This window comes from Anguilla anguilla, chromosome 14 (assembly GCF_013347855.1).
Source record: "Anguilla anguilla isolate fAngAng1 chromosome 14, fAngAng1.pri, whole genome shotgun sequence".
Lineage (NCBI taxonomy): Eukaryota > Metazoa > Chordata > Actinopteri > Anguilliformes > Anguillidae > Anguilla > Anguilla anguilla.
The window spans coordinates 6,346,719-6,372,863 of record NC_049214.1 but is presented as its reverse complement, the minus strand read 5'-3'; the positions used below and the strand labels follow the sequence as shown (position 1 = coordinate 6,372,863).

Here is a 26,145-nt window from a genome sequence, read left to right as displayed (position 1 = left end):
CTTTCACTGACTATGTAGTGATGGTCATGCTCTCTGTGAAAGTTCATGTCAGTGGTTGCCACACCTTGGATTTTGTCTTGGGCCCTCTGCTTGGTCTTTCAGCCGAGTCCACAAGGATGTAAACAGCAGCTATGATGAACACTGCACCTTGTTATTGCCCAGCCTCTACTGTTTGGTAGTATAGTCACGTACTGTTACCCTCACCCTGAAATCATTAAAATAAAAACTATTAAAAATAAAAAATAAAAATCTAAAAATTAATTAGTAGAAATACCTTACCTTAATAAATTAGTTAAATTAGTAGACCTTAATAAAACTCAAACCATAATAAAAATGTATTTTAGAAATTTATATTTAAAAAATAATTAACTCAAATAGCAATAAAAATAAACAAAAATAAATAAATAGTAATTTAGAATAGTTCAGGATGAGGGTTATAGTGTACGACTCTACAACCAGAGGCTGGGAGTGGCATGGTTATGGGGTGCACAGTGTCCATCATTGCTCTCGTTTACATCCTTGTGGACTCGGCTGAAAGACCAAGCAGAGGGCCCAAGACTAGATCCAACATGTGGCAACCACTGATATGAACTTTCACAGAGAGCATGACCATCACTACATAGTCAGTGAAAGAGGAGAGATTGGTGTTTGAAGACCTGGGCAGATCCATTGCCTAAGCCAGAATGACCTTCAGACTCAGCGACTCAAGGAGGCTGGTACTGAAGAGACACAAGGACAAGGCAGATGACAATCACTTGGTTCAAAGTGGATGGAGAGCCGACTCCAGCACAAACCGAAAAGCCAGTCAGGAGCCTGGGGAAGTGGTCTGGCTGCTCACTCTGTGACATGGTGAGTGATGAGGACAACACACCGCACACATGGCTGGGTGCAAAGGGTGGAGCAGGGTGGTGTCCCTGTGTAAGCCAAGGTCTAGTGCTATCAGCATACTCGCCAAACTCCTAAACCCATTCCGATGTACAAACTCACAGTATCAGCAGTGGAACCAGTGGACAGAAACATTTGCGCAGAACCTCCTAAGATTCCAAAAGCTTCAGCAGAATTGGCCTTAATGGCAGGGGAACAAAATGGCAGATGCCTTTCAGAGAAGAGATTGAGGACTGCAACTGCAAGAACTAAGTGAGGTGAGCATCGATCAAGGTTCACATTGTGGCTCTGTGATTTTCAACTGATGGAAAGAAGACTTAACACTAGGGCTTATTCCCCTGGACGATCATTTGCAAAGCCCTTCGATGAGGACTGTGGAGTTGGTGAAGGAGCACAAGCAATACAATTGTGCTGGAGATAATGGTGCCATAGGAAGAGAGGTTGGAGGAAGCAATAAAATAAATCTACTGAAGTATCAATCACTTAAGGATGAGTGCATGGGGAAGAGCTGGGCATCTAGGTGCTTACCAGTGGACATGGGATAAGAGGCTTCTAAGGACAATGGATGCAGAGGAACCTGAGGATTCCTGGAGCAAAGACCGCAACATACAAGACGATGTGAAAAACGGCTAAACAAGAAGCAAGAGCATCAAACCATATTTGACTGAAGAGTGCAGAGGAGTGGATCAGCTACCTGGTTCAGGCCAGGCCATTGATAACAAAGTTGTCCTCCAAAGGAGGGGGTGGTGGGCAAGAAAAACCTAGAGTCTTAGCCAATGGAAATAGACCCAGGTTGTTTCCCAGGTTAGTTACTCTGAAGGTAGCTTTAGTGGTTTTTTTTTTTTTTGTTTTTTTTTTCACCGTGGGTGGTAAGTGAATTCTAATTCACCAGCAAAAACAAAGATGTCCTCCAAAGAGTGGGAATGGTGGTGTGAATTGTAGCATGGTTGCACACTACATTAGTCCCCCGGTGGCTAGCTAGCCTCTGCTACACTAATCTTCCCTGCCCCCCCCCCCCCCCCCCCCCCCAGATTGGAGCAGGACAAGCTGAGTACTGACGTGGTATCAGAAGGTGGCTGGCTACGGCAGGTGATGAAGACCAGGTGCTGGCAGAAGACCCGTTTAAGGGGGTGAGGTGGTCACAGTGCGGAATGAAGAACCATTGCCAGAATCATGTCCAAGAGGCGCCACAGGATTGTACAGGAGCCCTCCCAGTCACTGAGCATGTCATGAAAAACAGGTTTGATGACCTTAATTGGATGCAGAAGACTGAGACGAGCTTGCAGTAAAGGTTAGTTCCTCAGGTCAGAGGTCAGTGCTGATCTTTCTGTCCATTAGTTCAAGGATGTAAACAGCAGTTTTGATGGACACTGTGCCACCCCAGCCTCTTGTTTTATATTACAGTCACACACTTGTATCCCTCATCCTGAACTTATCGAAGTAGTTCTGTAGGTTAAATATAATAATAATAATAATAATAATAATAATAATCGTAGTAATAATAATAATAATAATCGTAGTAATAATAATAATAATAATCGTAATAATAATAATAATTATCATAGTAATCGTAATCGTAATCGTAATCGTAATAATCGTAATAAATTAATTAAATAAAAATATTAAACTCTAAACCTATCCCTAATAAAATGAAAATATTTAAAAATGGAAATAAATAAATAAAATAAATCAAAATAGAATCAATAGAAACATAAATAATTAAAAAGAATAAATAAAAAAAATAAAAAATAATAAAACAATTAAAATAATTTTTAAAAAAAAAGGTTCAGGATGAGGGTTACAGTGTGACTGTTTTTCCAGAGGCTGGGGCTGGACACGATTGAGGTGCATGGTGTCCATCACAGCTGCTTTCTGCATCCTAGTGGGATCTGCAGAAAGACCAAGCAGAGGAACTAGAACGAAATCCAAAGTGCCGCAACCACCAACATGAACCTTCATGAATGGCATAACCATCACTACTCAATCAGTGACAGAGGGGAGATGGGTGCTTCAAGACCTGGACATATCCATTACCTGAGCAAGAGTGACCTTCAAGCCCAGAAGTTTGAGGATGCTGGTACTGATGAATGGCAACAGCAAGGAGCATGACAGCATTTGGCTCAAAGTGGGTGGAGAGTAGATTCCAGTTCTCGCAGAAGCCAGTCAGACGCCTGGGGAAGTGGTATGGCTGCTCACTCTGACAGTGAGTGTGAAGAGGACAACATACCGTGCACCTGACCGAGTGCAGAGGGTGGAGAAAGGTGGTGTGCCTGTGTAACCTAAGGCATTGTGCGTTCCTCCTCAACCTCCTCTAACCCCTTCCAGTGTACAAATTGAGATGAGGTGCTGACATTCCTACAATGATGGATCGGGGCTTCCCAAAGCTTCAGGACAAGCTACCCTTCAGAGATGACATTGAGGACTGGGCCTGCATGGACAAACACTCCAGGTCAGCAGTGAACAAGGTTCACTCTGTGGCTTACTGTGATTGGCAGTGGATGAAGAGGAGTCTCGCCTTTTTGCAGTGGACCATCACTGCTCTCAGGGTAGGAGTGAAGGAGCACAAAGGAACACTTATGTTGAAGCTGATTGGCTTGCTCAAACCTCTCTTCCCATGGCACAATGAAAACAACTGAAGTACTACTGAAGAACTGGGTGTATGGGTGGGTGTATGGAGAACAGCTGGACAGCTCAGCACTTAACAATGAAAGTGGGATAAGAACTTTCTAAAGACAGTTGATACGGGGGGGGGGGGGACTGGAGTAAAGAGTGCAACATACAAGACGATGTGCAAAACCACCAAACAGGAGGAAGTAAGAGGATCATACTGAAGAGTGTGGAGCACTGGATTAGCTACTTGGCTCAGACCACAGCAATAATAAGAAAGATGTCCCCCGATGAGGGGGGGTGGTGGTGGGCAAGAAAAACGAAGTACAAGATCATGTGCAACACAGCTGAACAGGAGGAAGAGAGCATCACACTGGCGTTAGCTGAAGAGTACGTAACAGTGGATTAACTACTTGGCTCAGGCCAGACTTGCAATAACAAAGACGTCCTCCGATAGGGGGGGGGGGTGTGTTGGTGGACAAGAATAAAACCAAAACATGCCAACAAGTATTGTTGAATGGATGACTTCAGATTCAGCATAGGTTGAATGGATTCAAATTCTTCAAAAAGCCAGTCGGAAACAGTGGCAGGGCATTGGATCAGCCATACAGTTCATTCTGGGCCTGATCAACCCAGTCTGTGCATTCTTCAGAGTGTGTGTGATAGCATCAGAACAACTACTGATGAAAGGACCTCATCTGAGGATAACACCAGAGGCAGTAGTGTCATTCTGGTGTCCACATTTGAAGGGTAAATATGTGTAAATAATTTTATTAGGAGATGAGGGCAGTTTTTCCACATTGTTTATGCCCCCAATTTTTTCAGTTGTACTGCAGGATTGGAAACTCCTGCATCACCAGGATCACAGCATTATTTCAGGTAAGACTCTCACACTTTATTTCTGTTTTTATTGTATGCAATTACCTGTAGTGGCTGAAATGTTTTTGGTTTGGTTTGTGGTATGATCTCATGACATTGCAAATTGTATATGTTTCAGCAACTCTGCTTCTACTTTGACAGCTGTTAAGTTCTTCCATGTTAATTATGAAGGACTCACTAATCTTCTGTGAAAATGCATAATTATTACCAGAAAGCAGTGTGTCACCTGTTGGATTTTTCATGTTGTTCTGTAACACAGTACCAATCTTGATCTTTCCTCCAGAAATTAAATGGAGCAAAGACAACATTGTCTGGCAATAACAAAGGTAAATGTACTGTTTCTCTTTATTGCTTTCATGAAGTAAGGTTTTGCCAGATTTAACAAAGACCGCACCAAACACCAACAGATGCCGAGTTAAACTTTGCTTTGGGTTTGTAGCTGTTGTATCCTAATAGGGTGTGCTGGTTCAAATGGGATTTTGAAGCAGTGCGGAGGTGCACTAAACATGGTGCAGTTCTCCCATTCTGCTGTAGGTGCTCTTAATCTGTTCAAAAGTTTCTAGTTTTGCAGTCACCACACACACACACACACACAAGGGTAACTCAAATTTGCATTCATGCAAACCAGGCAGTGCACATACAGTACAGAACTCTCTCTATGGTAAACGCAACTAGCCCCGATTTAAGCTCCTATATACAGTAAAGACGTTTATGGAGGATAAAACCGCAGCATTCTGTGGGCGATTTGAACTTTAGGTTTTTTGCAGGCTACGAATAAGGACAAATTTGAATGCATAGGCCATATGTCCAAAATTGTTATATATATATATCATACACTGAACAATTCGACCTCACGCTCTCCAGTCCGTAATTTTGTCAGTGTGCCACCATGATATAACTGTTCAATACGTGAGTTGCCTTGGTCAAATGTGTCTGTGGTTTTAAAGAAGACAGGCCCAGTATGCACAGTGGAGCTCCCGTTGAATCCATATGGCCTGGCAATATTGTAGCCGGTTAACTGAACGTGTAGATGGTACATCATAATGCAGTGTATACGTTCGGTGAACGGCGGGTAGATGTGGTGGAAAAACAATAATTGGGAAGTAATAGATTATTATTACTGAGGAAAAAAAGCAGGTTAAAGAAACTTGTTCCTGGCTGGGCTTGAACCTAGGACCCTATGATCCATAGAATGTAACATTGACCACTGAGCCACGATTTTGATTGGTTTGTGAAGGTGAAGGATTGGCTGGTGTTGGTAAAATGTCCAATAGGGAGACAAATTAGTGTTTTTAAGGGCTGAGTGTCTGTGGCTGTTGTGGTTATTTCTGTGGGGAACCCTGAAAAGTGCCAAACTCTCGTTGCTGTATAGGTATGGGACATGCCGCCCCGCCAAGACGTAACTTGGCGGGATGGCATGCCTGCCATCCCAATTTCCAGCCTAGTCTGTGGTTGCTAGGCTGACTGGCTTGCCTGACATTGGACATTTGACATGCAAGTCAAATTGCATGGTTTACATACTCCAAATCAGCTTTTTTAAAGGCTAAAAAAAGGAATACATCAAATTGTCCTTTTTGATATGCTGTGTACATGTGAGACATTATTTAATATGTCATTCATAATGTGACTTGCTACATAAGGTGTTATAATGGATAACAGCGCTACATTATTTATTATACCACTCTTTATAATAGCATTCCTGCTATGAGCATCCCTGCATGATATTCATTATTGGTGAGGGCGTGACAGTGAAGGGACAGTGTCATTAGCTGAGAAATGTCAGCGTAGTAATCACACCATCCATGTATTCAGCTCCAGTGGCGTTTTTGGTTCTGATTGTGTCTTATGAGTCAAAATGCTCTCGTGTTTTACTTTTTTACCCCTTTAAACTGAAAGATCACAAATACATGATTAGAATTTTCTTAAATCAACTTTATAATGCTGATGTTACAGCCGCTACTGGTCATTTTTATGGGAGTACCACAGGGATCTGTACTGGGTCCTCTGCTGTTCTCCATATACACCAAATCTCTTAGTTCAGGTAACAATTCACATGGCTTCTCCTATCATTGTTATGCAGATGACACTCAACTCCTCTTCTCTTTCCCTCCTCACAGGTTGATGATAAAATATCTTCCTGCCTGGCTGACATCTCTACCTGGATGGCCATCCACCACTTGAAGCTCAACCTCAACAAAACTGAGCTGCTCTTCCCGTGCAAGACCTCCTTACTTCGTGAGCTCTCAATCACGGTTGATGGCACCACAGTGACTGCCTCTCACTCTACAAAGAGCCTGGGGGTGGTCCTGGATGACCAGCTGGACCTCAAGGAGCACATCAAGGCAACATCAAGGTCCAGCAGATTCCTTCTGTACAACATCAGAAGGATTAGACCATACCCGACTACGCACTCCACCCAGCTGCTTGTCCAAGCTATGGTGACCTCCCACCTTGATTACTGCAACTCTCTCCTGGCACGCCTGCCACCTTGTGGCATACAGCCACTACAGATGATTAAAAACGCCACTGCCTGACTCGTCTTCAACCATCCCAAATTCTCCCACGTCACTCCTCTGCTGCGGTCACTCCACTGGCTACCGGATGCTGCCAGGATCAGGTTCAAAGCGCTGACCCTCGCCTACACTGCAGCCAACAGGACCGCCCTCTATTTTCAGGACATTATTCGATTCTATGCTCGACCACTCCGCTCTGCAGCAGCAGGGCACCTTGCACCCCATCCCACCCGAGTAAAGGGATCACAGAGCTTCTCCACCCTAGCTCCCCAGTGGTGGAATGAACTCCCTGTCCCTCTTCGAACCTCTCCCTTACTACCCATCTTCCTCTGTGGTCTTCAGACTATACCTGGACTAACTGCCACCACTCTGTGAATTTCACTTTAAATCCCCCCTTTCATGACGCTCATGTTACATGTACCTCCATTCCAGCACTTTTTCGTAATTTGTATTTGTCCTAATATTGTAGCTTGTTCTTCCCCCCCTAGTCTGGCTTGGAATAAGTTAGGTCAGAATAGTGTTCACGGAACTGAACTGTGTTCCTGGCTAGAAATAGCTGTACGAAATGAGTATCGTACCTTAATGAACCTGTGTTTTGTACTTTGTCCAATGACCATGATATGTGCAATTGTACTCTGCTTTGGATAAAAGTGTCTGCTAAATAAATGTAATGTAATTGAAAGAAACGGAGTCTTAAACACTGACTTTGCTTTTTTTTTTTTTTCTTTTTCTTAAAATTTTTTTCTAAAAAAACTACTATTAAAAGGGTTAATACGGTCACCTCAAAAGCCACTGAATGAGAAACCCCATCAAACAATTTAACAAATATAAACACATACATTCGCACAAATGTGGAAACAATATTATATTCAAATTTGATATGCATGGCTCTGGCAGGATTGTCATGGTCTTGTTATGCTCCAGAGTGACCTCTTCTGCTTATTTGGGCACCTGTGGACTATCTGTGCCAACATGTGAAGTTCTTTATGTATTCTGTCTGTTGAAATGGGGTCAGAATGTAATGTTTTTACGGGCTGAGTGTCTGTCTGTTGTGGTTATTTCTGTGGAGAACCCTGAAAAGTGCCAAACTCTCGGTGCTGTATAGGTATGGGACATGCCGCCCCGCCAAGGCGTACCTGCCGTCCCAATATAATTGCACACATTGTGCATATTGAGTCACAAAAAATCCTCAGACCACATATTGCTTTGAACTCATATATTCGTAGCTGCTATTTTAATGTTAAAGTCCAAGCTTTCATAATAACTGACTCACTCCTATTTAGAAATGATGTTCTTTCAGTTATTTAACCAACTGAAGCCCTTGGCTGGTGTTCGGAAGAGAGACTCTAGAGAGATTTTATTTAGACTTGGTTTTTGCGCTGAGCAGTGAACCTGGAGTTCCAGTTTAAACATCACAAAGACTTGTCACATACTCAGCGAAATGCTCTTTGTACTGATATCAAGCAGAAATTGCTTTTATTAAAATTCTTTATTGCTAAAATTACCAGAGCTTTATTTCAATGTTCAGCTGCTTGGCCTGCCTTTAAAAGGCAGCAGTCTATTCCACTGGGTAAAGGCGTGGCAGGGTAGTTGACCTAGACTGCAGTGGTTTCAATATTTAATGTTTCGCCTTTGCTGAATTCTGTCCTCACCCTGTGTTAGTAGCTGTATGCCTGCAAAGCATGACATGCATTTCATCTCCCCTATTAAATTGACTGAACAATTCCCTTAAGATATCAGTGCTTTAACAGATTTTATTTGTATTTTTTGTATGAAAAGCGATGAGCTTCTTCAATCACCATATTACAGTATGACAGCAAGAGCAGTGTACAATGATACCTCTGTTTCCAAACATTTTCAGGCATGTTAAAACCAGTGCAGGATTGCTGGATAGAGAATGCAGTTTAGGCAGTTAATGCTGATTTGAACAAGATACCTTTCCATGGGCATGGCTTCTGGACCAATTTGCATGTAAATTCTTTTGCCTCAGATGTTTCCTGTATGTTCTAAGCCAGAGCATGTCTCTGTGAACAGAGGTAATCAATAAAAGCCACTGATTGTATTAACACGTACTTAATTGGGATTTCAGCAGAATGTATTGTTTAACAGAAATCTAAGACCCTCGCTCTTGGACTTGGTAATTTTGTAAGTTTGCACACTACAGTTACCATGTTTTTTCTCTTCAGTGCCACTTGTCTTTTCCATCTTTTGCAACCCTCTCTCATTTCCATACCACTCTGTTTTGAGGATGCTGCTCCTCAGCCTTTCACTCCCGCGTCAGCATTATTTGCACTGTCCTTGTTTCACCTCACTACAGAAAAAAGGAATTACATGCAGCGCGCTCCACCAGCCTCTGGAGAGTTTCTAATTAAATGAAAAGCAAAGCGGACAAGCTAAGCCTTGGGTTTTTCTTACTACGGGATGCGAGGCCTCCAAGCTCAGCCAAATTAACCCAGTTTCCAACAGCTATAGGTTCTTTGGTTGTGAAAAAACTAACTCCAATCATAAGTTATAACAAAACACTAACTGTATCAAGAGTATAATCTACAGTTTCAGTGGCTTATCTTCGAAGGCTATATTGTGCTTTATGCTTTACATTGACCTTAAAATTGGAATAAACTTGTGCTCTCATTCAGAGGGGCATGGCCTTCAATGTGGTGCCAGTGACTAAACAGGCTACAGTATGCAGCAGAGCCATGTGATAGTTTCTCTCAGTTTTTTATTTATTTTTTTAAATTATTTTATTTTAACCACTCCATTCAAAATTAACAAAAAACTGTGCGGGAAATGCAAAGCACAATTGCACATTATTATTTTTGGAGACTGTTGCAACCACATTGAGAGACTTATTTTTTTATTTATTGAGAAGTATGGTTTGGAAAACTTTCCTGTGGTCAAAATATCCAGGACTGAGATTGAATTTCTGAAGCCTGGTATTTGCTAAACGAAAAGCATCTCCCAGTCCATTCTTCTAGTAAACACACTAAGCTTCCACCCGCCCCTGAAGAGGTATCATGTTCCCTTGACAGACCTCTTCAATGCAACCAGTAAGGGAATTGTTGGTGAACCTACCACTGGCACCACGTTGTCCCAGATTCTGGTGTCAGGATTTAGGACGAAGACACAGAGACGCAAGTGCCAACATATTTAACAATGCCATTCTGCGTACCATGGGTGTCGGAATACAATACTTGGCAGGCTGCATTGTCTGCTGGTTTTGGGTGTGTTTCAGCACCAGTGATTTAAGTCATTGATTGGCTAAGGGATCCACATACCTTGTTTGCAAGGCCTTAACTGGCTGCTGATTGGAAGGAAACCACAGCCGCTGTGGCCCACCAGCATTCGAGTTTGACACCCCTGCTGCATAGGGAGTATAGATTTTTGGTTCAGCCTTTACTTTTTCTCGGGGGACTTAATTTCAATGACAATAGTCAACAACATGATAGAGGATAGAAACTACAGAACTCCATATTAAAATAGTAAGATTTCTTCTTTTGGTACAAGTTTTCTAAGATCTATTATTAAAATATATTTAATATTCCATGTATGACTACAAGGTTTTTCTCACTGTATAGTGAGATCCAGAATAAGTCAATAAATTACATTTTGGTGGAGGTTCAGTTCTTAAAATGGACGCATTGAAACACTGATAAATTGTACAACAGCTTTCCTTTAACACCCTTTTTTCTTTTCTGTGGGTAAGACCTGGCCGTTGCCCTTCAGTCACACGCTAAACGGTAAGGAGTCTCTGACTCTGTTTGAAGGCAGTCCTGGCCTGTATTGGAGTAGGGGCCAGTATCTATCTAGCAGAGTGGCAGAGGTGTCAGGGATGACAAGCAGGGGATTAACCTCCTCAGGAAGCAATCTGCACTAGCTGTGTGCCTCTACTCCTGGGAGAGCGACGGAAGGAAAGACTTTCAACAGAGTCCAAGCAAAGGAGCAAAGCTTTTTGGTGAGCTCACAGAGAATCTCAACCTGTGAGCACCACTGCCCCTTCCTCCTCCAGATCTGTGATAGCATTGAGTTACACTGACAAGCTGTCGCAGCTGTGGTTAGAATCTCCCCCCCCACCTTACCAAGATTCAGATTGTTAAAGGAGTTGTATCAATACACATAATATTATAAACATATTTAATATATCCACAATTGCTCTCTCACCCCCGTCCCCAACACCCTCCTGGTCTGTAATCTCAACTAGGACATCAGAAATAATAGTTCTGTGCAAAGATATCATTTCATTTATTGCTTGATAATGCCAAAGCCACTTGAGCAGAAATGAGTAAACGGAGCCCAATTAGAAGAAAAAACAAATGGGACATTCCATGAGACAGCAGAAAACCCAGCATGGTTTTAGGAGGGGGGTGGAGGGGGGGAGTGGATGAGGGTACTTTTTTTGCTACTGGCCTGGGCGGAGTGAGAAATCACCTCACTGTCAGTACTGAATTGACTCAGGAAGGCATTCGAGCAGTATGACTACAATGCAGCCTCACACACTTTACCAAAAGAGGGACGTGGGGGAAAATAATGAGGAGCCAGGGCCCAGCCTGCTTGGCAAGCTACCAATGAGCGCTGAGCACTGTACACCACACCCACGGGGGCGGTGCATTCAACCAGCCAGGAGTGAAACGGTTTTCCTCGACGCGCCGCGATTGAAGTGACGCTGCCCAGCAGAACTGACCTCACTATGTTAGACAGGACCTGGTCACACTGATCACTCGCCAAAGACACCCCTTCGGCGGTGCAGATTCCGGCTGCGTAGCCCCGCTCTTCAAACCCCAGACATCAAACGGCTCAAATGGATCGAATGTTCCCGCACTTAGGCACCCCAGGCTTCTCAGACTGTTAGCAAGGACACGCAGTTCACTGCTCGCAGACTGCAGTCCCCGCACGCGGCTCTGAGCTGAGCGTACAGACTCAGCGGTGCAGGAGGCATTAGCAGCGGTCAGTGGGCAGGAGCAGTGAATAAAGCAGGTGATGGAGCCATCGTGACAATAGCAGAGAGGCTCATCACGAGAAAATCATGAGTGTCCTTGTTGTATTTTCTCTTCTGGTTTCATTTTTCTGGGGTTTACTGAGGAACCGTTTTTTTTTTTTTCTTCTTTCTTCCCTCCCTGGCATCGGGCATCAGACTTTGTCCACCAATGGCATATTTCCGAGAAAGTATCCTGCACTGCAGTGTCTTATCCCCTGTAGGTAGACTCAGCCATCGACTCACTAAAGAGAATATTGATTTCCAGCTGGCCGTGGATCTGCAGTCCTCTCACACAGACGGAGAACACGCAGGTCAGCTAACGAGGCTCAACATGGTTGACTGGAGGACGCCCCTGGTGGCATTCAAAACTGAGACTGGCTCCACCTCCAGTGAGGTGAGGGTTACACTGTTTCATACTAGTTGAGACCATGTCTGAATAGGAAGCTATCCCTTTGCATCCTGGAACCTCAGTTTCAGCAAAGGTTTGATGAGTAATTGATGATCTAATTAGAAATCCACACACACGCACCTGCATTCCTGTATTTTTTATTTATTTAAATGCAGCATTTGTATCCACAGTTGTTTGCTGCCCTCAGTGAGCTTGTAAAGAAATGCTTATCCTTCACAATTACACTTTTAAATGACTTTGCAACCACAACACATAGGCCAGTAATCAACATTAAAAGCACAGCTTAGACAATTAAGTGAATAATTCAGTTGCTGGCGAAGCATAAACCGTGTAAATTTCTTTTACCTCTGCTTCGTTCTTACCTCTGCTCTTATGCATTGATGAAGGCACTTCCGTAAATTGCATGTATGCTTTAAAAGAATACACAGTGAATACACCGAAGTTTTAAAACCACAAAGAAAATGAGTGCTAATTCCTTTCTTTGTCTGTTGGTAAGCAACCATGCAGGCTGTAAAATTAATTATGCAGGTCTTGTGTTCAAAACATAATTTTATCTGTTTGATAGTGAGATAATACCTTTGAAATGTACATAAGCTTGCAATTTTCAATAAGCTAAATATTCATATCTGAGGGGATCTTGATCCCAATGAGATGGAAAAACTGGAAAATACCATTGCCCAGTTCCAGATTATGTAACAACAGGTCTTTCATAATCTCTCACATCCATGAGCCAGTGCTTTGAGAGTTTGAGTCCTGGGTATCCAACATAGTACTCCCCTCGCCTGTGTACCTGCCAGGTGAACCTGCAGCTCCACAGCCATGCTGAGAGGGCATTTTTTCAGGGAAGGTGTGACACACTAACCCAAAATTTCCCTGAAGGAACAGCATATAACTTCAGGCAAGACTGCTACTTCCTCTCTGTCACTGAATGCCTGGGCCAGGCTCTGCCCAAGTAATGAGGAAAAAAGCTACAAGTATGGCAAGTATCCACAGCAAGGACATTAACACAACATAAAATAACATATAGAATGTTTGTGTCAGTCCGTATGCCAATATATTTGATTGACACTCAAATGACAAATGAATGTTTTCAATCAACAAGCAACCTACATGCATCCTGCGACTCAAGATATTAAGGTTTTTAATAAAAATGTTAATGGCTGGCTGAAGCAAATTCAGAGCTGTATGCATGTTTAATTACTTCATGATTTGATTTTTCTTCTTCTCTTCTTTAAATAATGTTCTATAATTGTATGATTTTGTATTTCTTTATTCTCTTATTAAAAGCCTAACTAGGGACAGGAGTTGGAAACTAGCAATAACTTTAATCTCTGTATGTGGTACATCCGTTGCATCAACTTGTTTGTAACGAGATGAAGTGGTACTATGTTAACTTGCATTGTCCCTACCAAATGAACTATATGAAAATGAAATGATTCTGGATGACAAGAGAGAGCTGCCTTACAGAAGAAAAGCCTCAGGACGCAACTGACAGATGACCTCCAGGCACAAAGCAGAGCTGCAGGTACCAGGCACACACCGTTTTAGCTGCTGTGCTGGACAGAATGATGAGCAATGCACCATGTGCTCTGGGGCTGCCATCGCGAGTACACTGATATCTGGAAAGCAGACTTTTCGTTCAAACAGGTGCTTGTCGGTGCCGCACAAGGAGATTAACCGGTCAACGACAGGTTAATTTCCCTCTGACCTACCTCGAACAGAGAAGCGGTGCCCTTCTCCGGCAGAGTGCATCCCAGCAGTTCGGCAAGAAACTTTGCCATATAAAAAAGTGAGCAGAGTTTCCCCCAGGCAGACAATGAACAGCAACAATCTGTATTCCTTAAGAGGAGCCTGACGCGAGATTCCTCTCCTCAGTATACAATCCCTTTCCAAGTCTCGAAGTGAAGTCCAGTGAGAAGACCTCTCCGTGTAAACCTCAGAAATAATGGCAGAGGTGCGTCCAGCAGTCGCCAAAGGGCCAGTGATTCAGTGAAAATCACCAGATCCACCCGAGAGCTTTCATATCTGCCTCCTGCCTTTCCCGCTGAATGCGACTACTGTATTATCAGAGAGCAGGGGCGGGGACCCATCAAGGGGGAGCTCAGACAGCCAACGCAGGGCGAACCCGTCTCATGGCCAGCCGTCCTCAAAGCGGATGCAGTGGCCAGAATTAATCTGCGATCGTGGCTTTGAATAATAACTATCCAATCTCAAGGCTGCAGCTGCTGACGGGAGCTTTGGTGTAATGAATTGATCAGGATGTACAGGAGCTTCGGTGAACGTTCGGGTTTCCTTTATGCCAATCAGTCACTGCATATTTCTGTCATTTCCTGAATTAACTTATGCTTGGGGCCCAAGTAAAATTTAATGCATGGTTAAAAATGGTTGTTAGGTCTGTTAAAAAAAATAACTATTTTTTTATCATTTGTATTTCTCAGATTTACTGGTTTAATTTGAAACCCAGATATGCCAATGTTCAAATGAAGTTGGCCTGTCATTGATGATTTCATCGTAAATCATGGAATTTGCTGTATAATAAAAAAGTGCATTAAGAAGCTAAGGGTCAAGGCTCTTCTTAAAGACTACATTTTCTGCACAGTAATTCCGATTGGTGGCGGATATTATACCAGTGACACAGATCTACAAGCACAGCTGGGCATTGCATAGTGAGAAAAGATGAAAATCAGTACCTGACACCAGACATGGGACCAGGGGCAAACTGCAGAGGCACAGAGTGTGTCATGTGGCCACACAGTCATAATGCAGTGACAGCATCACTCAGTGCTTGATGGAGACTATTCTCTTTGTAACTCACTCTCAATAAACCTGAGTAGACATGCACTTTTTTATCACATACACGCTCTGGGTTAAAAAAAAGTATAAAACACTTAGTTTAATGCACATGATTAATATGTCTTGACTTAAAGTATAGCCAGAATCTCTTATGTGTCCGTTTTCTCATTCTTGTGCAGTATGTTCGGAAAGCAGGATCTCTTCATATTTTTCCCACTGAAGGCAGGGATGGAGGACTTACTGTTCCAGTCTCCTGGCAGTGAGCCACTCTACACTCTATCCTATCTTTGCTCACTTCATAGTCCCCAAATCTGAGCCAGCCAGCAACGGATGATGGGTCAGGAGACAATCAAACGGTATGTATTACATTTACAAATCAACTGTGATGGCAATTTATAATTCCCTGTCACCTTCTCAAACATGTACACACACACACACACACACACACACAAATATATATAAGCACAGATTCCCATACACACACCACACAAAACCACAGCACACTGGATACTCCCCACAGCTGGTGTGAAAACAATTATGCTGCATGAAGTCAAACACTATCTCCACCCTACAAATCCTCAGACAATCCTCAGACTGCTGGCTCTCGCTGGATTTCTGGGGTAAAAGGCCTCTGATGAGGAAAATAAAGTCCTCATTTCACTCAATAATTTCATCAGCGGGGGTGTGTTTCAGCTGCGTTCTGTTACCTTGCTATGAAAACTTCTGTATTGTGACCCTCTTATTCCACATGGAGTGATGGAGCTCACTGGAAATGCCATCCGCACAATGGGGTTATAATCGACCTCACTGCTGAAGCCAAGCTTCTGAGATTACCGTCTAAGTCTCTGCTTTCCACTACACAAAACTGTCCAAAATAATATAATAATAATAATAATAATAATAATAATGCATTTATTTTATATAGCACTTTTCACAGTCTCAAAGACGCTTCACAACGCAAGGAAATCAAGGAAACAATCTAAACTTCTCATTTATTTATGCTTAGGAAAAGAGTTATAGAACACAGGACAGCACAGTTCAGCACAGCACACCACAGATCTCCCCAAACAGCCTCTGCTGCTAGTGTGTTGGAGACTATGGAGATGAGGAGTCAGTCAGTGTGCTTGGAAGAGTATGACGGATTTTTAAAGCTGCACACCAATCAGGCCCTGCACGGAATCCCATCTGTTGATAAAATGAGCTCCTGATTTCATGGTAGAGAAAAATTCATAATCACCTTTTCCACTCTAAGAGACAAAAAAAGAAATTAAAAAAAGATTAATATCGCTAAAAGCAATAATCTCAGGATTAGAATGCTTGTAGTCTGTGAGATTGTAATGCTCCACATGAAGTGTTAACACTGTTGCACAGATCTACATATTCATCACCCAGCTCCATGGACGTAGATCAACTGTGCATCCTGCTGAGGTGCCCTTTGCTCTGGGGGATGTGTGTGTGCGTCTGGTTGTTTCTGGCTCCCAGTGTGGAGTCTGCATCGTGCTCTTTGATGTCAGACTGCCAGTAGACCCACCAGCTGCCCTTCTCTAATTACTCGTGTGCAGATGCAATGATGCTAATTGCTGTGGGTCACACACCTGACCAACATCAATCCAACATCAGCAATAAAAAAAAACAAAAAGGTGACGCTTTCCTGCTCACGTGATTGCGTTTTAATGAAGCGAGAGGGTCGTTCGTTTGGAAACGCCCTGCCTTTGCTGTGTGGCACATGACAGATTCTGAACTCTATCCCGTGGAGTCTCCATATGCTTCTGGAGGTTCAGACTGCCGAGAGCATTCGATCTTCATAGCTTCAGACCTTGGGGGTCCTGTTTGTGATGCACACGTCCCTGTATAGTCGGTCCTGGGTTGCAAGTGCACACTCTGACACACACACCCAACTGGACAAAAAGTTGGACTATAAACCTGGTGAAAAATATGCCAGTGTAGAATGTGACATATTTTGGACATTTGTGTCACATTCCTTTAACAATGCAATTAATTACACCTGATTTACACCTCTATTAAGCAAGTGGGGTCATTTTAAGAGCTGCTCAGTCCATTTTTTTTTATTTTTTAAGCCATGAGAACATTATTCTGTACTCTGTCATGAAGTGGTGATTAGCAGTATAACCAGGAGATATTGCTTATTTTTCTTGGAGCATGGGAGGCAGCAACTGGACTATGCTACAGAAAGAATGAAATCCATTTTCTGAAGTGTTCTTTAGCAACCTACATCACTTCTTTTGAAGAATGGTTCCACCTAGTGGTTATGTATGGAAGTATGTAATGTAAAATTAAAGTCTTTTGTTTTCTGTATTGTATTCAGAACAATCATATTGACCCTGTTTACGTAGTATTTCAGTGTATTTATATTATCCCAAACCAATATCAGTTTGGATTTGAAATAAAACGATGAATATCTGGTTAAAGTGCAGACTCTGCTTTAATTTGAGGGTATTTACATATCCATATTGGGTGATTTTGTAGAGAAAGAACAGAGCTATTCACAATCCAAATCATACCCCCTCATCTGTGAAACATGGTGGAAGTGGTTTCATGGCTTGGGCACGTATGGCTGCCACTGGAACGGGCTTACTTCTCTTTATTGCTGACAGTGGCAGCAGGATGAATTCTCAAGTGTACAGAAGCATTCAATCAAAGGCCTCAAAACTCATTGGATGGAACTTCACCTTGCAGCAAGATCATGACCCCCAAAACACTGCTAAAACAACCAAGGAGTTTTTCCAGGGCTAAGTAGTGAAATCACCTAAATCCAACTGACTATACATTTCAGTTGCTGAAGACTAGACTGGAGGCAAAAAAACCCCTGAAACATACACAGAAAAGAAAATGGTTGCAGAACATCCCTGCCAGACCATCAGCAGGGAAGATACCCGGTGTCTGGTCATATCTGTGTGTCTCTGACTTCAGGCTGCCATTGAATGCATAGGATTTGCAACCAAGTACTAAATATGGCAGCTTTATTCAAGATTTTGTTTGGCCACTAAAAAGTGGGGACCATGCATAAAAAGAGCTGTAATTCCTATATGGATCACTGGATATTTAAATACCCTTAAATTAAAGACAACAGTCTGAACTTCATATTCATTGTTTAATTTCAAATCCAATGTGCTGGAGTAAAGAGTACAGACTGCTCTATAATTCAAATGTTGTGTGACTCCCATAACATTTATAATCTAATAATCTAATCTGTGCAGAAAATTGTCTCCTGTCCACTTAATATATTGGGAAGTACTAACACATTCACAAATGAAGTATTGTATTTAATATATTTGTGGGAAATGAGTGTGACAAGTGGGCTGTAAACATGAGTGCCTGTAACAAAAAGGAAGATATACTGTATATATGATATATGAAAGATCTGATATGTAATACATATCACAGCAAGCAACAAAGCATCGTGGAGCACTGTTCAGGTCTAATATTATCATGTGACACCAAAACTCCAGGGACTAAAGAGGGATGGTTGTAAGAATTTTGTAGATTTCGCAGTTAGGTCATTATTTACCCTTACGCTCCAAAAATGTAAGCAGATCGGCAGAATTAGTTGTTTACAACAGCTTTTTCCTCAAATCAACCAAATTAAAATGCACAGCCTAAAAATCAGGAAGCAGACATTCTACCTGCGTCATCAAGTGCAGAGGACAGATGCATGCTGACCATTAAATGGATCTTCAGTTTCTTACCTTTAATATAAATCCTTGCTTACCTGTAAAAAAAAACCAAAAAAAAAAACCCTTTGTGTCGGTGTGCATGCAAGTTGTACAATAAGGTGCGCTCACATACTATTGCAGTGGTGGCAGATGTCCAATGAGGAGCCTCCATATGAGCAATGGTGAGCTCAAGAATGTTAATAAAAAGTGAATGAACCACACATTTCAGCCCCTTAGTGTCACTGTTCAGCTATTTTACACAGCGTTATTTCACAGGGTTGGTCTACACGCCGTATGAATTTTACAATATTTGGTTAACAGCTTTAGAAATGTGAATTTTTTAAAGATTAGTTTTCTTTCTTAAATGAATGCATAGAATGTATAATTTGCCATTTACAGTGAACTTATATTATTGCTGACATATTCCAAAATGCTTGCAAATGCAAATTTGACACCAATTAATCATATTTCCTAGATTTCACATAATTACATTACATTACATTTATTTGGCAGACGCTTTTATCCAAAGCGATGTACAAAAAGTGCATATCATGGTCAGACAACTACTAAACACAGGTTCAATAAGATACAATACTTATTTTGTACAGCTATTTTTAGCCAAGAAAACAGTTTAGTTGACACCGTGAACACTATTTTGACCTAACCTCGGCAAAGCCAACTAGGCAGAAGAATAAGCTACAGTATTAGGACAAATACAAATTACCAAAAAGTGCTGGGATGGGGCAACATGTAACAAGTGTCATAAAAGGAGGGGGTGGATTTAGAGTGAAATATACAGCGTGGTGGTAGTTAGTCTAAGTATAGTCTGAAGAGATGAGTCTTCAGGCCACAACGGAAGATGGGTAGTGAGGGGAAGGTTCGGAGAAGGACAGGGGAGTTCCACCACTGGGGAGCTAGGGTGGAATTAATAAATTAATGAATGACGCAACATTCTGATGCATCTAATAAAGTCCTTCCGGGGGAGTTCAGAGAAGAAAGTGGGTGTAATGCAGCAAAAATACATTTCCTGGTAATGCAGGTGATGTTGTTTTAATGCTATAAGCATTTGGTACATTCACGGTCATTTAGTCAAGAATGTCCTTGGTTTAAAAGATTATCCTTTTAATGAATGGTGCCTTCATCAAATATTAGCGGTGATTTAATTAAAAGGTAAAAAGCCAGTTAATTAAAATTACACCATCATTTTCTGCTTGGCTGAGGCACCGCTGGTGGCTTTTTCACATTAAGGAATTCCAGTGGGAAATGTGCCAGGAAGAAGCTCACAATGATCAAAAGTGACGCATAAGAGACTGCTCTGGAGGAAATGGGAGATTTGGTTTTTAGCAGGTATATTTAAGACAGTGATTTAATGACATTTTGTCTATGCATTATCTATATATGTTCTATGCGATATCCAATTACGTTGTTTATGAGATGTCGTTGTGCAAGACTTTTTAATAATACAAAAGCAAGCTATAATATTCTACACATGCTATATTCATAAACATATTTAAAATTCCATTTAAGATTCCACCTAAGAATATTCATATATTTTAAGACTTCCAGATTTGTAATATAGTTGTGTGAACTTCAGCAAGTTGTGGGCTTTTGTTTAGATAAATATAAACACCTGATTACAAATAGAAGATGCATGTTTAAACTAATGATTGATGTATTTAAACCAATTCAGCTTTCTGAAAGGGTACATAGTGTAGAAGATCCCTTCAATATTCAATCAGGTTTTAAATCTAAACTAAAATAAAGCAGTAACACGGATAAAATAAATGATATGCTTGGATCAAAATAAAACTATTTTATTGTTAGGCATTCAACACATTTATTACATTATAATGTATCATAAATTTCAATAAAAGGAACTGAAACAATTTCTTACTGACACAAAATTTTCAATATTGTTTACAACAAAAACAGGTATTTATACTTGACATTATATGCTGCATTTAAAAAATCAATTTCATGGCATGCACTTTCAGAGACAAAATTGTTGCATTTCCATACTTTAACATTTTCATATTTAAAATGAAAAACATCAACATTATTCATTTTCTATTTAATATATTTACTGTACATATTTAAATTTTCAACATTTTCCCTTTTTTCCCAGATAACAAGTGCTTCATACAAGAAATAGATGTATTTTGTCAAAAACCATTTGCATATTATACGTGAAATCTTTTGGAAAACAAACAAAAAAACAAAAGTTTATTTTTTTTTTGGAAAGTGAAAGCGTGTGCATTCATAGTGTATGGCCAGTTTCATTACAACAATGGAACGAGACACACAAGTGTTCTCCACCCCGACCCGACCCGACCCAACCCGTGACATCACGGTCAGTTGTGTGAGGTCATGTGACGCGAGAGGTGGTGCCGCTCTCTGAAGGCCTCGTTGCAGACGGGGCACTTGAGCTTCTCCTCCCTCCTCCGTTTGACCAGCGGCTCCACGGACAGCTCCCTCTTGTGGTGGGACCGCATGTGGTACACCAGGTCGGAGGTCATGCGGAAGGAGGCGTTGCACTTGGCGCACCAGTTCTGCGCGGGCAGGCAGAGGGAGGTGAAGGACGGGGGCAGGAGCGTGAGGGCGGAGGGCGCCTGCACCCGCGTCGCCCCGGAGGCCTTCGGCCAGTACGGCGCGGCGAACAGGAAGGGGGTGCGCCCGGGGCCCCCGTCGCGCAGCGCGTCCTGGCCCTGCAGCCTGGAGATCAGGTGGCTGGCCTGGCAGAGCCTGCCTGCGTCGCCCGCGGCGGGGTGGCAGTTCGCCGAGGGGAGGAGCTTCGCGGGCATCAGCAGAGGGGGCAGCCGGGCGTTGGGGTGAGCGGGCTGGCTGAACGCGCTCTTCCTGTCCGGGTCCCGGGGCACCGAGCGGAACGCGCTTCCGGGGGCGGGGCCCTCGGCGTGGGGGCGGGGCCGCGCCTCCGTCAGGGCCAGCCTGACGCTCGTGAGCGCGCTCGGCCTGCCGCCGTCCCCGCTCTCCCCGCTTCTGAGGCTCTGCCGCAGGCTCTCTGAGGCCTTCCTCACCTCTGTGAACGCGCTCTTCTTCAGTTCCACCGGCTCGGGGCGGGAGGGCGAAAAGGGCCGTCTGCTCTCCCCCAAATCAAAGGCCTCTCCGCACTGTTGGGACGCGCACTCTAAACCCTCCTTGGACACGGGGGATTTAGAGGAGCTCCTGCTCCTCTTCTCCTCCTCCTCCTCCTCGGAGTACTTCCTCTTGCTCCCGCTTCTGATCTCCGCCTCCTTGCCGCTGGGTGGCCGTGTTCTGCTGTTTTCCAGGTCCCTGGCTAAGTTGTGAAAGTCGGTTGCAGGTTTCGCGTCCCGTGAGTTCGACCGCCTGTCCGATCTGAGGGGCTCAGGACTGGGCCGCAGGGGAATGAGGTCCCTGTGGTGGAGGCGGTCTGCAGAATCCCCATCTGCGCCATTCATACGATACAGTCCCTTGGTGCAGCAGAATCTCAGATGAGCCAGAAATGGGAATTCAAACTGGAAGCGCTGGTTGCAATCCTGGCACAGATAAGGAGGTGCACCTGAGGAAGCGATAAAGAGGTTGCTCTCAAATTAAGTGCATTTCAACGTCTATTGAAAAACATGTATTGTTTTGTATACAAGCATATTAGAATCTTATCTGTAATTAATGGCAACCAGTGGCAATACAAATAAAGTAAACTTGCTGCTATGTGATGATCAGTTATTTTCCTTAAACCCATCTGGTAACCTCAAAATCTCAGTTTGGCTTTTATATTCAGTTATAGGGAAACAAAAACCACCTTTTGCCAAAATAAAATGCAATAATTTAACAATTCAATGAAATGTCCTTGCGTTTTCTCACTGAATGAAGTAATGATAAGTTATTCTTATCTCTTATCCATTTAATTAATTTTATTTTACTGCACATCTGCCCCACTCATAAACCAGAAGCGATGTTAAACAGATGACTCGAGGTGAATTGGCTACAGTTTGTCCAGCGCGGCATACCTTTGCTCTTCCCGCTTGCCCCGGTGAAGCTGAGGAGCAGTAAGGCCGTGAGGTCTTTCCCGTACCAGACCAGCAGCTCCTCGTCCTTCTCGATCCGGCGCAGGGACCTGTAGAACAGCTGCCCGTTCTTAACGTAGGCCTCTAGGTTCTGCTCCTCCCCGTCCCGGGCCGACTGGACCAGCCGCAGCCACGCCAGGCCCTCCGAGGAGCCGCACCCAGCCGAGGTGTCCACCTGCGTGGCCAGAACCAGCCAATCAGAGCCTCTGCAGCGCTGCACCAGCTCCCGAGAGCTACCTTAGACATCCAATAGCATTGAGCCATGATACGTCACAGGAAATAATGTGTGAAGATGAAAACGGTTTTGATGAAAAGTGCATATTTGCTTTGTTTATTTTTCTTTTTTAACATATTTTTTCAATTCATTTATTTTAGTTCATGGGGGTTTTTGCATAATAGTTGGTAACAATACATATTTAAATAAGCAATATGCTAACATTTCCAAAACCAGTTAACCAGTAATGTGTTAACATTTTCAAAACCAGTTATGTTATTACATAGAACAATTCTATTATAGGCTTATTAAATGTAAGCAATATCTACAGTACAAGTAGGTATTATACTGGAATATGTTCTAGTATAGTTCAGAGAAGGGAAATGCAAAAAGCCTTCTCATATACTGATATATCACACTAAGTTGACAAAATATACTTGTTTTAAAAAGCTTACTCTGAAGATGTAAGGTGCTGTTCGCTTGTCTGTAGATTTAAGAGCAATGAAAGCAATGCTGTCATACAGGGACGTGTGGCTCAAAATGCAGGGGCCAAAAATGGCATTTTCCGGGATGTCACAAGTAGTGTAGACGCTGGTGAAAATATCCGTCAGACACTGCTGCATCGCCCTGGCGTCTGCACCCCAACTTGCTTTTAAAGACAGAGAATCTTCCATCATCTTCTGTTGGAGAAAACATTAGAAGGTGGTGAATACAAGGTCCAGAAAATACATCTCAGGTTCCCAAAGTGAGTATAAGCCTAACAATCAGGTCCACTCTGAGAAATGCCTGTGTTATTTGGACATGGTCAGAAATGATATTCAGTTGTTTTGCAGACATAAAGTGAATGCCAATATATGGGAAGAGAATTATTCTTGTTGTTGTTGTTAATAATAATAACAATAATAATAATAATATATCTCTGAAGAAGCAGGTGTGACTAAAGTATGAATGCAATAACAAATTTAGATGGAATAAAATTTATGAGTAAAATATAAGCACCATTGAAATTTTAAAGGGGATACTAAATTTATTTAACATAGTTAGGTAACCTTAAAGCTCAGATACACAAAATGGCAAAAAGACTTTTCACAATCCTACATTTTCCCTTGGAGACTAATTAAGGCAGTGTGGGAAGTACATTTTTTCTTTTCTCTGCACACTTCTTTGCAATGCAAATAAATTCCACTTATCCTGTTATATATATAAAATCTGTCACAAAGTGGCACGAGTGGATGTGTTTCATTGGCCATTTAATTCTTTCAGAAGTTATGTTATTCGCAAAACTTGTTTATGGTCATGAGTGCAAAATTTGTAAAACACTCTTTCATCTTTTATAAAATCCTTTTCCTAGTTAATTAAGTTAAATGTTCACATTTCATTGAATAGCACACGTAGTAGGCAGCCTCACCTATGTTTAGTGTAGTAAATAGGCAAGTGTCTGAGTCAAACTGTCCAAATACAGCTTTACCGCTGCTGCATTATCACTACATTACAATTAATCATAAATGTTACATCATAAATATAAACCATGTGCTGAGAATGGTTTTATACAGTGGCTTAAAATTGTCCAGATCTAATGCTAAGCAAAATGGGATTTAGTCATTTATTCATATTACAAGCGCATATTCATACAATAAACAATGTTCATTCCTAATATTCCATAATAGTTCCTAATCAACTGGGTGTTTAAATTGATTTTGTAATGCTAAAGTCTCTCTCGCTCTAGAACATGAGCACATAGCGGTCCTTAACAATAGTTATATTTTATTTCAGGACATTTAAAACAAACAAACAAATGAATAACATTTTTAAAGTAAATGTAACAGATGTTTGCATTTTAAAGTTAGCTGTTCTAAAAGGGAAACATGACCCCCACCCTCTCCTCCAGTGGGGTTTTTTGATGGTTTAAAAGGTCACTTCGGCAAGAACCGCAGATAAATCAATGTCAATAGGAATTTAATCTCCAATTGAAGTAATAGAAGTCTAAATGCGCATTCATTCAATCGGCGAAATTGCGTATACACTTGTAAACATGGAATACATTCTTTGCGTTAGAACTGTTACACATGATGCATTCACTTGTCACAACGAAGTAAGTGTGCATTCCGTGTCATCTCCAGATACAGTCTTGCGAAGGCACAATATCCCCATCTCATTGCCCTGCTACGAAAGTGCCCCCTCAAAATTTTCGTAATTGCATACAGACAAAATCACTTACCGTCTGTTAAAAGCTCTATAATCCACAATAATCAAGTGATGCTGCTTGCAGCGTAGCTGTAAAACCAGACAGTTTATACTGTTTCCGCTTTGTCAATACATCACCCAGTTATTTGAAAGTGACAGCGTTCATCGTCCTCCTTGTTTAGTGAGCAGAGTCGTCCTGATAAATCCGATGCTCTGGCGGACTGGCACATAAACGCGAGCACTTTTTGTTTGCAGCGCATAATCTGCCCAATGAGGCGTGTCGCCTTCGGTCTCCTCCACTTAACCCTTTACGGACTGAGGACCCGTTAATACACTCTACCAATCGAAAGTTAGCATTGAATTCCGTATTGTAACTATACAACGCGCGTCATTTTCAAGATTTGCGTCTAATCGTGGTAATGACAAAGTTGCTAAAGGTAATGTGTAATATGGAATTTAAGCACGTTAATGATAAAGCGACAAAAGAACAATATGTTAATACAAATAGGCGAACGATGGATAAATACAAGACGTATTTAAGAAATTTGGGATTGTAATTCTGCACATGTCGGCCTATTGTGCAAGGTATATTACAATGCTTCATTTTCTGGTTTAAATTTGACCGTTGCACACTTTGTCAAGGTCGTTCCTCAAGAAATGGAATAGCCAGTGCTTTCACTATTATAACATTATCATAATTAATCTGCACTGGAAATAGCCTATACCCGCCTCGTGCCTGCTATTTCTCCCTAAATACAATACCAAGTTCATGTGAGGTGGCATGTCCTGCACAACAGCAGACAGTTAGCCTCAAGCAAAGTTTGACCTAACTCATTTAAGAGGACTCATTAATCCCATCTGCATGGGTCAGGCTTGTCTGTTGTATGTATCTACCTATTAAATTTAGTATTTCCTGGTCTCTGTATTTTCTCTGTGTTTTATGTGTGTTTTATTCAAGGTTAGTAGATTGTA

At 42.1% G+C, this 26,145-nt stretch overlaps 2 protein-coding genes across 4 annotated transcripts in view; both read right to left on the bottom strand.

The window, feature by feature from the left end:
- The window catches only part of LOC118213356 (ras-GEF domain-containing family member 1B-A-like), an 82,206-nt gene extending 63,480 nt beyond the window's left edge, over positions 1–18,726 (bottom strand). Inside the window, exon 1 of one of the 2 annotated variants that reach the window (XM_035392269.1) lies at positions 18,703–18,726. In XM_035392269.1, coding sequence (XP_035248160.1) covers positions 18,703–18,711 — 9 coding nt within the window. In that variant the 5' untranslated portion in view covers positions 18,712–18,726. Of the gene's footprint in view, positions 1–13,977; positions 14,344–18,702 lie in introns of those variants that run through there. The other variant, XM_035392268.1, reaches the window with a different exon arrangement.
- A 2,193-nt stretch (positions 18,727–20,919) lies between these two features.
- LOC118212429 (PR domain zinc finger protein 8-like) lies at positions 20,920–25,456 on the bottom strand. Of its 2 annotated transcripts, none has more exons than XM_035390288.1 (4): positions 25,208–25,456; positions 23,445–23,666; positions 22,719–22,950; positions 20,920–22,270 (listed from the first exon to the last, which is right to left on the bottom strand). In XM_035390288.1, the coding sequence occupies exons 2-4, from the start codon at positions 23,664–23,666 to the stop codon at positions 21,084–21,086; spliced, it is 1,641 nt and encodes a 546-aa protein (XP_035246179.1). In that variant the 5' UTR covers positions 25,208–25,456; the 3' UTR covers positions 20,920–21,083. The 2 variants fall into 2 exon arrangements, with proteins under 2 accessions (XP_035246179.1, XP_035246178.1); XM_035390287.1 differs by having other exon boundaries at positions 23,445–23,669; positions 25,208–25,453.
- Between the last annotated feature and the right edge of the window lie 689 nt (positions 25,457–26,145).